This window comes from Ranitomeya imitator, chromosome 5 (assembly GCF_032444005.1).
Source record: "Ranitomeya imitator isolate aRanImi1 chromosome 5, aRanImi1.pri, whole genome shotgun sequence".
NCBI classification, from domain to species: Eukaryota; Metazoa; Chordata; class Amphibia; order Anura; family Dendrobatidae; genus Ranitomeya; species Ranitomeya imitator.
In genome coordinates, this window is record NC_091286.1 from 663,403,658 (window position 1) to 663,416,563 (window position 12,906).

Consider the following 12,906-nt stretch of genomic DNA (forward strand, 5'->3'; position numbering starts at 1 on the left):
CATTCTATTCTGCAAGACATGTGACATATTCAAGAATATATTATTTTGCTCAATATATTATTTAAAGGGACCTTCCACTCCTAGGACAACCACTTCTCACTCTGAATGTTAGCCCCAATTAAATTTAAAACAATTATATTCACCTCCCATTCTGCCACGGTTCCAGCAGTGTCAGGATTTGTGTTCCCTGGGCTCCTCTGAGGTTATTATGACTCGTGAGCCTTGCGCCCAATCAGCACTGGCGTCACTGTCCCCAACTTCGGACACACAAGTAATCAAGAGGAAGTTAGAGCTGTTGTTGGCCTCTCACTTCTTGACTACCTATATGGCGCAGGGCTCACATGACATAACAACTTTACATAAGCCCCAGGAACGCAAGTGCCGACACCCCTGAAACTTCGCTGGAAAGGGAAGTGTGTATAAGTGTTTTCTTTTAATGAGGGCAAATATTCAGAGTGAGAAGGGGTTATCCTAATAGTAGAAAACCCCTTTAAAGGGTCCCATGATTTTAAGCTATCCCCTATCCATAGCATAATGGATAAGCTACTGATTATTGGGTATCCAACTGCTAGGACCCACAATGATTCTGATAATTAGGCTTCAAAAACATAAGTTCTCCATCTTGAATGGAATAGAGGTGAATATGCTTGACCTCTGCTCCATTCATTATCTATGAGCCCGTGTAACGATGGTGGGTCCACAGGCTGGGCTTGCCCTGGAGGGGCGTAACTAAGTGACTAGTGAGTATTCACTAGATCCTCTGATAGTGAGGATAGGCTTAGCAGCCAGTAGTCACCAGGTACCACTGCAGGACAGTCCCTAGATCTGCAGTAGCTGACATGAGGGTAAAAGGTACAGACGGATCGAGACCAAGATGTGGTCAAACAATCTGAAGTCATAACAGGCAACATGGGTTCAATATATGTAGCCGAGGTCAGGAGTGGAGAGGTCAGGATAAACGGGAAGGCAAGCCTTGTCAGAAAATTGGAGAGACAGTACAAGAAAAGCACCTTAAAGGAATCTAGACAAAAACTGAACTAGATCCTTAGATCAGGCAAGGAGTGGAGGGATGATTTGCCTAATAAATACCCTGCTGCTTGGGGATTGGCCAGAGGATCTCACCTCTACAAGACCCCTTTGGGCTAAATTCCTTCAGAAAGTGGCCATGCCTCCATATATCCTGGTGGAGACTTACCAGCAGCAGGAGGTTGCAGCAGTGTTGGAAATGCTATAAGAGACCGTCCCTGACTGGGGTGAGCAGTGCTGTGACTGCAGTGATTAGGGAGATGCTTACCACCTGTGCAATTCGCAAGTCACCAGCGTGAGAGCCTACTGGTGAAAGCATAGTGCAGCTCTGAATGGAGCTGAGGTCCATCATTTGTATTTCCACTCTACTTAAGATGGGGCTCTGAAGAGTCCAGTTTGCATGTTTCCACATTCCCTTTCTCTTGATTATTAGGGGTTCTTTTGAATTCTGAGAATAACTTGTCAGAAGTTTTACCCAGTGTAAAGTCTGGCCATAGAAAGCCTTTGTAATTGTTTATTTTTTTTTAATTAGTAGCAAAAGTGTTTCAGACGCCAAATATTGATATTTTTTTGAATCCTGGTTAAAAAGCTATTACTTCTTCACTTTCAAAGCATCACACCTGTTTTATATCCTTACAAAAGGGATAATGTTTGGACGGCTTATGAAAAAGCTATTGATTTTAAATTTAGAAAAAAACAAGAAGAAGAAAAAACTCTTGACAGGGAAAAAAATGTTAACCACCCCTTATGAAAAAGCCGCCGCTCCTTCTGTTTGCACCACCTGTGTATAAACACCAGTGAGACGTTCATCTGCCCCACAAAAAGGGATAATTTTTTACTGATTTTACAATTTAAGTACCGTATATACTCGAGTATAAGCCGACCCCCTTAATTTTGCCACAAAAAACTGGGAAAACTTATTGACTCGAGTATAAGCCTAGGGTGGGAAATGCAGCAGCTACCGGTGAATTTCAAAAATAAAAATAGATACCAATAAAAGTAAAATTAATTGAGACATCAGTAGGTTAAGTGTTTTTGAATATCCATATTGAATCAGGAGCCCCATATAATGCTCCATACAGTTCATGATGGGCCCATAAGATGCTCCACAAAAAATATGCCCCATATAATGCTCCATACAGTTCATGATGGGCCCATAAGATGCTCCACAAAAAATATGCCCCATATAATGCTCCATACAGTTCATTATTGCCCCATAGATGCTCCATATAAAGCTGTGCCCCATATACAATGCTCTGCACCGTTCATTATTGCCCCATAGCTGTGCCATATAGTGCTCTGCACCGTTCATTATTGCCCCATAGCTGTGCCATATAGTGCTCTGCACCGTTCATTATTGCCCCATAGCTGTGCCATATAGTGCTCTGCCCCGTTCATTATTGCCCCATAGCTGTGCCATATAGTGCTCTGCACCGTTCATTTTTGTCCCATAGCTGTGCCATATAGTGCTCTGCACCATTCATTATTGCCCCATAGCTGTGCCATATAGTGCTCTGCACCATTCATTTTTGTCCCATAGCCCTGCCATATAGTGCTCTGCACCGTTCATTATTGCCCCATAGCTGTGCCATATAGTGCTCTGCACTGTTCATTTTTGTCCCATAGCTGTGCCAGATAGTGCTCTGCACCGTTCATTATTGCCCCATAGCTGTGCGATATAGTGCTCTGCACCGTTCCTTATTGCCCCATAGCTGTGCCAGATAGTGCTCTGCACTGTTCATTATTGCCCCATAGCTGTGCCATATAGTGCTCTGCACCGTTCATTCTTGCCCCATAGCTGTGCCATATAGTGCTCTGCACCGTTCATTCTTGCCCCATAGCTGTGCCATATAGTGCTCTGCACCGTTCATTCTTGCCCCATAGCTGTGCCATATAGTGCTCTGCACCGTTCATTATTGCCCCATTGATGTAGCATAGAAAGCTCTGCCATTGCTGCTGCTGCAATAAAAAAAAAAAAAGCCATACTCACCTTTCTTGCTTGCAGCTCCCGGCGCCGCTCCATCTTCCCGGCGTCTCTCTGCTCTGACTGATCAGGCAGAGGGCGCCACGCACACTATATGCGTCATCGCGCCCTCTGACCTGAACAGTCAGAGCGGAGAGACGCCGGGAAGATGGAGCGACGCCGGGAAGATGGAGCGACGCACGGCGTGTGGAATGGAAATAGGTGAATATGCGATACTTACCTGCTCCCGGCGTCCCGCTCCTTCCCCCGGACAGCTGGTCTTCGGTGCCGCAGCCTCTTCCTCTATCAGCGGTCACCGTTACCGCTGATTAGAGCAATGAATATGCGGCTCCACCCCTATGGGAGTGGAGTCCATATACATTTTTCTAATGAGCGGTCCCACGTGACCGCTGAAGAGGGGAAGAGCTGCAGCACCCGAAGACCATGGGACTGCAGGGGGAGCGCCAGGATCACCGGGACTAGGTGAGTATGCCTCAGCGCCCTCTCCCCCTCACCCGCCGACCCTGCCACCCACCGTGACTCGAGTATAAGTCGAGAGGTGCACTTTCAGCCCAAAAATTTGGGCTGAAAATCTCAGCTTACACTCGAGTATATGCGGTAGTTTTACAAGTTTGATAATGAAGTGTGCTGTTAAATAGGATGTTGGTTACCCTTAATTTTCTTTAATCAAATAATTTGTCTGTGTTTGCATTATAGAGCTCAAAAGTTTCAGTTCAGTCCTAGAAAACCTCCAAGCGTTGCACATATATTTTCTAGGCAGAGGTTTTGCAATATTAATAATCAATTTTTTGAGGAAAATTAGTTGACGTTGGCAAATTCAAATTTCAAAACATCCGCTCATTTCTAATTTTGCTATTACTTTTTCAGCTCGCTAAGACTTATGGCCCAGTGTTCAGTATATCAATAGGAGTCCAGAAGATGGTTGTGCTTTGCGGATATGATGTAGTGAAAGAAGCTCTTGTCAACCATGCAGAGTATTTCTCTAACAGACCTAATGTGCCGGCTTTCACTGATTATTCGAAAGGATACGGTAATGTATATAATGGATGGAACATTTTATATTTACAGTTACACAGATAAATAATAAGTAGGGACGGGATTCTTATTTTGCTTATTTTCAATCAGGAATCAGATATTTGTCATTTAAAGCAGTCTCCATACCATGTGGCTAGGCCAGCTGATGTTTTTCAAGGCAAGCTGTAGTTTTGATTGATACAATTTTTAGGTAAACGCTCTTCATTAAATTTTTGAGAGGACGGGCCAATGACTGAACAAAGTATAAGTCTTGGCATTTCGATTTTCTTATCTTAGTATATTTTAATAGTGTGGACTTTTCAGGAGCGATTATACTGAATAATATGTTAATTTTAATATGTTATTAATAGGTTAAAGTTCATTAGGTTTGGATTGGGTGTGATTTTACTGGACAACTCATTCTTAATAGCTCCACAAAATAAACAATACACACATACTACATTTTATTTTATTTTTTTTTTACACATTTCAGAATGTTATCACTGCTTAAATAAAAAAATCTTTACAAGTTAGATATTCCTATAATCCTACTGATCAAGAGCAACATGTTGTCAGGTCAGTTTTACAACCAAATATTTAATGTCTTGAAAAACACCCCTTGCAAATGTATTAAAAAGAAACACTGAACTATCCCATGGTCATAAGTTTTGAGACCCTTTTTGAGCTAGTTTTTGAGCACTTTTTGAGCTAGTGGACGGCCAGGTCTAGGAAGACTTCTGAAAGTCCCAAACTTCTTCCATTTAAGAATTATGGAGGCCACTGTGCTCTTTGGAACCTCGAGTACTGCAGAATTTCTGTTGTGACCTTGGACAGATCTGTGCCTTGCCATAATTCTGTCTCTGAGCTCCTTGGCCAGTTGCTTTGACCTCATGATTCTCATTTGGTCTGACATGCACTGTGAGCTGTGAGGTCTTATATAGACAGGTGTGCGCCTTTCCAAATCAAGTCCTATCAGTTTAAATAAACACAGCTGGACTCCAATGAAGGAGTAGAACCATCTCAAGGAGGATCACAAGGAAATGGACAGCATGTGACTTAAAAATGAGTGTCTGAGCAAAGGGTCTCAATACTTATGACCATGTGATATTTTAGTTTTTGTTTTTTATAAAATTTGCAAAAATGTCTACTTTTCTGTTATATTTTGAGCCAAGATGGGGTGCAGAGTGTACATTAATGAGAAAAAAATGAACTTTTTTTGTATTTACCAAATGGCTGCAATGAAGCAAAGAGTGAAGAATTTAAAGGCATCATCAGCGCTTGCGTAGTAGCATCTATCAACAAGCAAGAGATACTACTGTGCAAGTGCCTCTTCCATAGACATTTGTTGCAGCCAAATTTTTCCCCTCAAACAAAAAGGTGCTGCCGGTGGCGTTTGCGCAGTGGCATCTTTCGACAAGCGATAGATGCTACTGCGCATGCACCATTTTGCTATAGCAAATTTTTTTTTTTTTAAAAAAAGCTACAATATGAACTAGCAGAGTATTTAAAAGGATCAGTGACCTGTCATTTAAGGCCAAAAGGATGAATATGTGAACAGAGCACCAAATAAACACCTGCCTACGGGTCACCCCGGAGCATGAGAAGCTCATTAACTGAAAACTGCACATACAGGTTAAACAACAACCACAAGATGGATTTTATCAACCCCAGAATCATTTTAATCAGTGTAATGGTGCCAACATGACAATGGCTGTAGTTTATGTAACAAAATCCTGATGACAGGTTCACTTTAATGCTAAGTGGAAAATGCTATCTGTGGCAGAAAACTAACACTGCTCACCTCCAAGGATAAATTTATTGTGGGCACCATCCAATGATGTAGGGATCAACTAAATGCGTACCAAATAATTATAATGAAAAGACAAAGATAAAGAAGTATGGCGGTGAGTAGGTCATTGGTCACTTTAGTTAGGGCAGTTTCAGTTGAGTGATGTGTCCGGAAGCCAGATTGTAACCGGTCAAAGAGGGAGCAGGAGGAGAGGTGGGAGGACAGTTCAAGATGGACTGGCTTAGTGATAGAAAGCAGAGGGTGGTTATAAATGGTATAGTCTCTAACTGGGTCGCTGTGACCAGTGGGGTACCGCAGGGGTCAGTATTGGGACCTGTTCTCTTCAACATATTAATTAATGATCTGGTAGAAGGTTTACACAGTAAAATATCGATATTTGCAGATGATACAAAACTATGTAAAGCAGTTAATACAAGAGAAGATAGTATTCTGCTACAGATGGATCTGGATAAGTTGGAAACTTGGGCTGAAAGGTGGCAGATGAGGTTTAACAATGATAAATGTAAGGTTATACACATGGGAAGAAGGAATCAATATCACCATTACACACTGAATGGGAAACCACTGGGTAAATCTGACAGGGAGAAGGACTTGGGGATCCTAGTTAATGATAAACTTACCTGGAGCAGCCAGTGCCAGGCAGCAGCTGCCAAGGCAAACAGGATCATGGGGTGCATTAAAAGAGGTCTGGATACACATGATGAGAGCATTATACTGCCTCTGTACAAATCCCTAGTTAGACCGCACATGGAGTACTGTGTCCAGTTTTGGGCACCGGTGCTCAGGAAGGATATAATGGAACTAGAGAGAGTACAAAGGAGGGCAACCAAATTAATAAAGGGGATGGGAGAACTACAATACCCAGATAGATTAGCGAAATTAGGATTATTTAGTCTAGAAAAAAGACCACTGAGGGGCGATCTAATAACCATGTATAAGTATATAAGGGGACAATACAAATATCTCGCTGAGGATCTGTTTATACCAAGGAAGGTGACGGGCACAAGGGGGCATTCTTTGCGTCTGGAGGAGAGAAGGTTTTTCCACCAACATAGAAGAGGATTCTTTACTGTTAGGGCAGTGAGAATCTGGAATTGCTTGCCTGAGGAGGTGGTGATGGCGAACTCAGTCGAGGGGTTCAAGAGAGGCCTGGATGTCTTCCTGGAGCAGAACAATATTGTATCATACAATTAGGTTCTGTAGAAGGACGTAGATCTGGGGATTTATTATGATGGAATATAGGCTGAACTGGATGGACAAATGTCTTTTTTCGGCCTTACTAACTATGTTACTATGTTACTATGTTACTAAGTATGCATACATATGGCTCACCATAGTAATAGCAAAGCTTTTAATTAATAGATAAAGCACATGCCAAAAACATATATTTAAAACAGTTAAGAAGCCTGACAGCTGTAGAAAATCATGACAAAAAAGTCACAGATGATTTTAATGGACCCAAACCCTGTATGCTCACTTCCGACGATTGCACCTAGCAGCTTATCGACTTGCATTGCTAAAGAGGTCTTTTGGCCTACCAGTTAACCATTTGATTTATTACGATCTAACATGGCGGAATTCCACTCTGCACATGTTGCAGTGACTGTGGCAGCAGGGATGAGCACTGGTGCAGTATGTCCTATTGCATAGCCCGAGACAACGCAGTACATGGTACATATCATGCATACAGAGTGGGCATAGATGAAGGACCTGTGCAGCCTCCTGAACAGTTTAGAAATGGCTACTAAGATGGTTAGCGCTGACAATACCATCATCAGCATCACTATTCTGGTCATCTACATGAAGGAGCACACTTTGAATAGTCTGCGTGAATAGGTGGTGGTACCAGAGGAAGAGATGGAAGCAGAGGAGGATGTAGAAGTGGTAACAATATCTCAAAGTTCTGGACTGTCACACCAGTGGGTGCCATGGTGGGGTGGATTACAGTGATTGAGAGGGTCTCATGGTTTACAACAAACTTTCAGTAAAGGTGCAGGAGCCAAGGAACAAACTGAGGAGGATGAGGAGGAAGAGGTGATGGAAGCGCAACAGTCGGAAGATGAAGAGGATAATGGTCCCCTCTCTGTTGTCCATGGTTGGCGTAAGGGGTCAGAGGAAGTAACCTTGAGTGTTACCCCGCGACCAACACACCATGGACTTTGAACTCATGGAAGCACCTGACACATGACTGCCTTCTTCCTGCACTGTCTTTAACATGATGCCTGTATTCTTAGAATTAGAAATGGTGCTGACTACTGAGTTGCTACTGTTAGATTCACAGTACAAGAGTACATTTTGCCAGATGCTTCCTCCCCTGGAAAGGGACGCACGCATGCGGGAGTATTGAAATACGCTTGTAGACAATCTTAAGATTGTTTTTTCCCAAGATGGCAGTGAAGCACACAGTGTGCATCGCAGTTCTAGACATCCAACCCCAGGATCGTCAAGGCATCATAGTAACATAGTTAGTAAGGCCGAAAAAAGACATTTGTCCATCCAGTTCAGCCTATATTCCATTATAATAAATACCCAGATCTACGTCCTTCTACAGAACCTAATAATTGTATGATACAATATTGTTCTGCTCCAGGAAGACATCCAGGCCTCTCTTGAACCCCTCGACTGAGTTCGCCATCACCACCTCCTCAGGCAAGCAATTCCAGATTCTCACTGCCCTAACAGTAAAGAATCCTCTTCTATGTTGGTGGAAAAACCTTCTCTCCTCCAGACGCAAAGAATGCTCCCTTGTGCCCGTCACCTTCCTTGGTATAAACAGATCCTCAGCGAGATATTTGTATTGTCCCCTTATATACTTATACATGGTTATTAGATCGCCCCTCAGTCGTCTTTTTTCTAGACTAAATAATCCTAATTTCGCTAATCTATCTGGGTATTGTAGTTCTCCCATCCCCTTTATTAATTTGGTTGCCCTCCTTTGTACTCTCTCTAGTTCCATTATATACTTCCTGAGCACCGGTGCCCAAAACTGGACACAGTACTCCATGTGCGGTCTAACTAGGGATTTGTACAGAGGCAGTATAATGCTCTCATCATGTGTATCCAGACCTCTTTTAATGCACCCCATGATCCTGTTTGCCTTGGCAGCTGCTGCCTGGCACTGGCTGCTCCAGGTAAGTTTATCATTAACTAGGATCCCCAAGTCCTTCTCCCTGTCAGATTTACCCAGTGGTTTCCCGTTCAGTGTGTAATGGTGATATTGATTCCCTCTTCCCATGTGTATAACCTTACATTTATCATTGTTAAACCTCATCTGCCACCTTTCAGCCCAAGTTTCCAACTTATCCAGATCCATCTGTAGCAGAATACTATCTTCTCTTGTATTAACTGCTTTACATAGTTTTGTATCATCTGCAAATATCGATATTTTACTGTGTAAACCTTCTACCAGATCATTAATGAATATGTTGAAGAGAACAGGTCCCAATACTGACCCCTGCGGTACCCCACTGGTCACAGCGACCCAGTTAGAGACTATACCATTTATAACCACCCTCTGCTTTCTATCACTAAGCCAGTTACTAACCCATTTACACACATTTTCCCCCAGACCAAGCATTCTCATTTTGTGTACCAACCTCTTGTGCGGTATCAAACGCTTTGGAAAAATCGAGATATACCACGTCCAATGACTCACCGTGGTCCAGCCTATAGCTTACCTCTTCATAAAAACTGATTAGATTGGTTTGACAGGAGCGATTTCTCATAAACCCATGCTGATATGGAGTTAAACAGTTATTCTCATTGAGATAATCCAGAATAACATCCCTCAGAAACCCTTCAAATATTTTACCAACAATAGAGGTTAGACTTACTGGCCTATAATTTCCAGGTTCACTTTTAGAGCCCTTTTTGAATATTGGCACCACATTTGCTATGCGCCAGTCCTGCGGAACAGACCCTGTCACAAAGTTATTAGCAGCGGCAGCATTGTAAGTGTCACAAGCAATTTCTGTTAGTCCAGCAGTATTGTAAGTGGGACAAGCAATTTCTGTTAGTCATTTCACACATTTTTTTAGAACAGCCGTGCATCAGCAGAACAGAGTACAAGATTGACACATTGTGAATGACTGGAATAGATGGTGTAGGAGTATCTTGATCTCAAAATCAATGCCAAAGCTGTTAATGCTCGCCCAGACCCTGATACCTCATGCATGTCCCATGGCTGACTGCTTGTGTGACATTATAAAATGTTCTACTGTGGGTCAGTTGATCAGTCAACTACCTATTTTACTTTCTTTACATGTTTCTACCAAAAGTACTCTATGAAGCTGATGTTTTTGCATCTGAGTGTGGGTTGGAAAAAATAATGGATCTGTTGCATGAGATATCACAGCTCACTTCAAAGAAGGCTCCCTTAACCACCCAGTCTTCATTGAAACTTCAATTCAAAGCTCTAAATTCTTGCCCAGACCCTGATACCTTTTGCATGACACATTGCTGGCTGCTGCTGTGCCATTATCAAATTTCTACTGTGGATCAATTAATACAACTTTCCATGGTGTCAGCCACTAATTTTAGCTGTTTAGGAAGCTTTTGTAAGGTATTGTGTATATGTTTGGTTTGGCCTCCCATTGAATTTAATGGGGTTCGTTTACGTTTGTTGAACTGTTCGACAAGCATTGTGACGTTCAACAAACCAAACCTTGAAAGGTTTGCACGTCTCTAGCACCGAGTGCTGGACACGTGGCCATTCATCAGTCCTGTACTGGCACTTGCAAAGCTAGAGAAACAGCTGCTATGAACTCAGGAGACCTGACTGTTCTTGCTGACACTTAAAAAAGTAATTGAAAAAAAATGTGTGGGGGTCCTCCGTATGTTTCATAATCAGGGAAAGCCAACAGCTGGGGGCTTATGTTAAAATTCTTGGAAAGAGAGAATATTAATACAAGCTTCCCAGACCATTAAGATTATTATTATTTATTATTATAGTGCCATTTATTCCATGGCGCTTTACATGTGAAAAGGGTATACGTAATAAAAAAACAAGTACAGTAATGTTAAACAATACAAGTCATGACTGGTACAAGAGGAGAGAAGACCCTGCCCGCGAGGGCTCACGATCTACAAAGGATGGGTGAGGATACAATAGGCAAGGACAGAGCTGGTTGTGCAGAGGTTAAGTTGATCTGTGGTTACAGCAGGTTGTAGGCTTTTTATAAGAGGTGGGTCTTCAGGTTCCATTTGAAGGTTTCCAAGGTAGGTGAGTCTGATATGTTGGGGTTGAGAGTTCCAGAGTAGGGGGATGTGCGGTAGAAAGCTTGTATGCAATTGTGGGAAGATGAGATAAGAAGGTAGTAGAAAAGGAGATCTTGTGAGGATCGGAGGTTACATGTAGGTAAGTACCAGGAGACAAAGTCACAGATGTATGGAGGAGACAGATTGTAGATGGCTTTGTATGCCATAGTTAAGGTTTTGAACTGGAGACTCTGGGTAATAGGGAGCCAGTGAAGAGATAGACAGAGAAGAGAGGCTGGGGAATAGAAAGGAAAGGTTGATTAGTCGGGCAGCAGAGTTTAGGATAGATTGGAGAGGTACGAGAGTGTTAGAGGGGAGGCCACAAAGTAGGAGGTTGCAGTAGACAAGGCGGGAGATGATGAGGGCATGCACTAGTTTTTGCAGATTCTAGGTTGAGGAATGAACAGATCCAGGAAATATTTTTGAGTTGAAGTTGTCAGGAAGTGGAAAGGGCTTGGATAAGTGGTTTGAAGGAGAGATCAGAGTCAAGGATTACCCCAAGGCAGCGAGCTTGTGGGACTGGGGACAGTGAGCAGTAGCACACGCTTGTCAGTGTCTCTGCTGGCTGGCAGACTGTATGGTCGCATCATGCAACAATGCAGCTGGCCATCTAGATGTAGCAGAGCTAGATCCATTGCTGGACAAATAGATTATTATCTTCTCGGCGGACAGGTAACGAATATTGTGGTTTATTATTTTACTTATGTTACAGGAGACCATGGCTTCTGTGGACTGGGCGGTGACATGAGTATAGCTTTAATTTAGATTCATTGAAGGAGTTGTTATGCTGCTGTAGTGCAGTATAACGCAACCTCCACGAGAGGGAGTTTGAGAGGGAAGTGAGACTGCGTACACAGAGAAGCACCACAGAGTAGCAGCACAGGTGCCACCAAGTGGCGAGAGAGTGGTCAGACAAGCCGAGTCAAAATACAATCAGAGGCAGAAGTACCAAAAGGGATAAGCAGTAAACGTGGTCAGGAACAAGCCAGTCAGGTTCACACGCCGAAGGCAGAACTATAGCTGACACCACCAGCAGGATGCATGGGAGCTAAATAGCAAACCTGAACCCAGAATGAGGCAGAGCAAAGTTAACCCTAGACATGATCTGCCTGGAAAAAGGGCAGACAGGAATAAACCCTGGAACGGATCATGACAGGAGTTAATTTTTTTAATTATTTCTTTAAGTAATTTAAAAACTTCATGGAGACACCTCTATTCTTGATAACCAGCCATGCTAACTCTGACAGCTGAGGGCTGCAGCCCACAGCCATCAGTTTTACCTGGCTGGTTATCAAAAACACAGGGGAGCCCACATCAAATTTGTTTTAAATTATTTACTTACAGCCCAATTGATAGGTAAATTGATGCCACTTTTCCTGGTGTCTACCCCTAATTTTAGCAGTTTTGGAGGCATTTTTGCCCCTTTAAAGGTGCTGTCTATGCATTTGGTTTTGCCTCCTATTGAAGTTAATGAGGTTCCGGTATGTCCGTCAAACCATTCAGCGAAAACGTTCGGCGAACATCAGAAGATTTGCCGATTCGAACTGAACCTTGAAAAGTTCCCTCATGTTTAATTAGGATACAGAATTAAGAATGTTTGTCAAATTATTGAAATGCAGTGAAGCATTTTTTAATGGAAATGTATATTCCTTTAGAGGGTGGAAGTTGCAATAACAATTCTAACACTAAAACTCAATCGTACAAGGCAATAAAAGATAATAATGGGTAATGGCATCTCTGTCCTAATACCCTGGCCTATAGTGCCCCACATTCAGTCTCATGCTCTCCACCATCGTCACTTAGTAAATTGGTAGTA

At 42.6% G+C, this 12,906-nt stretch overlaps 1 protein-coding gene across 2 annotated transcripts in view; it reads left to right on the forward strand.

Annotated features, from left to right (window-relative positions):
* The window catches only part of LOC138638714 (cytochrome P450 2C5-like), a 137,620-nt gene that overhangs the window by 22,441 nt on the left and 102,273 nt on the right, over nucleotides 1-12,906 (forward strand). For both annotated transcript variants that reach the window (XM_069728231.1, XM_069728230.1), the window contains one exon: nucleotides 3,878-4,040. In XM_069728231.1, the coding sequence (XP_069584332.1) occupies nucleotides 3,878-4,040 (163 nt within the window). The remainder of the gene's footprint in view (nucleotides 1-3,877; nucleotides 4,041-12,906) is intronic.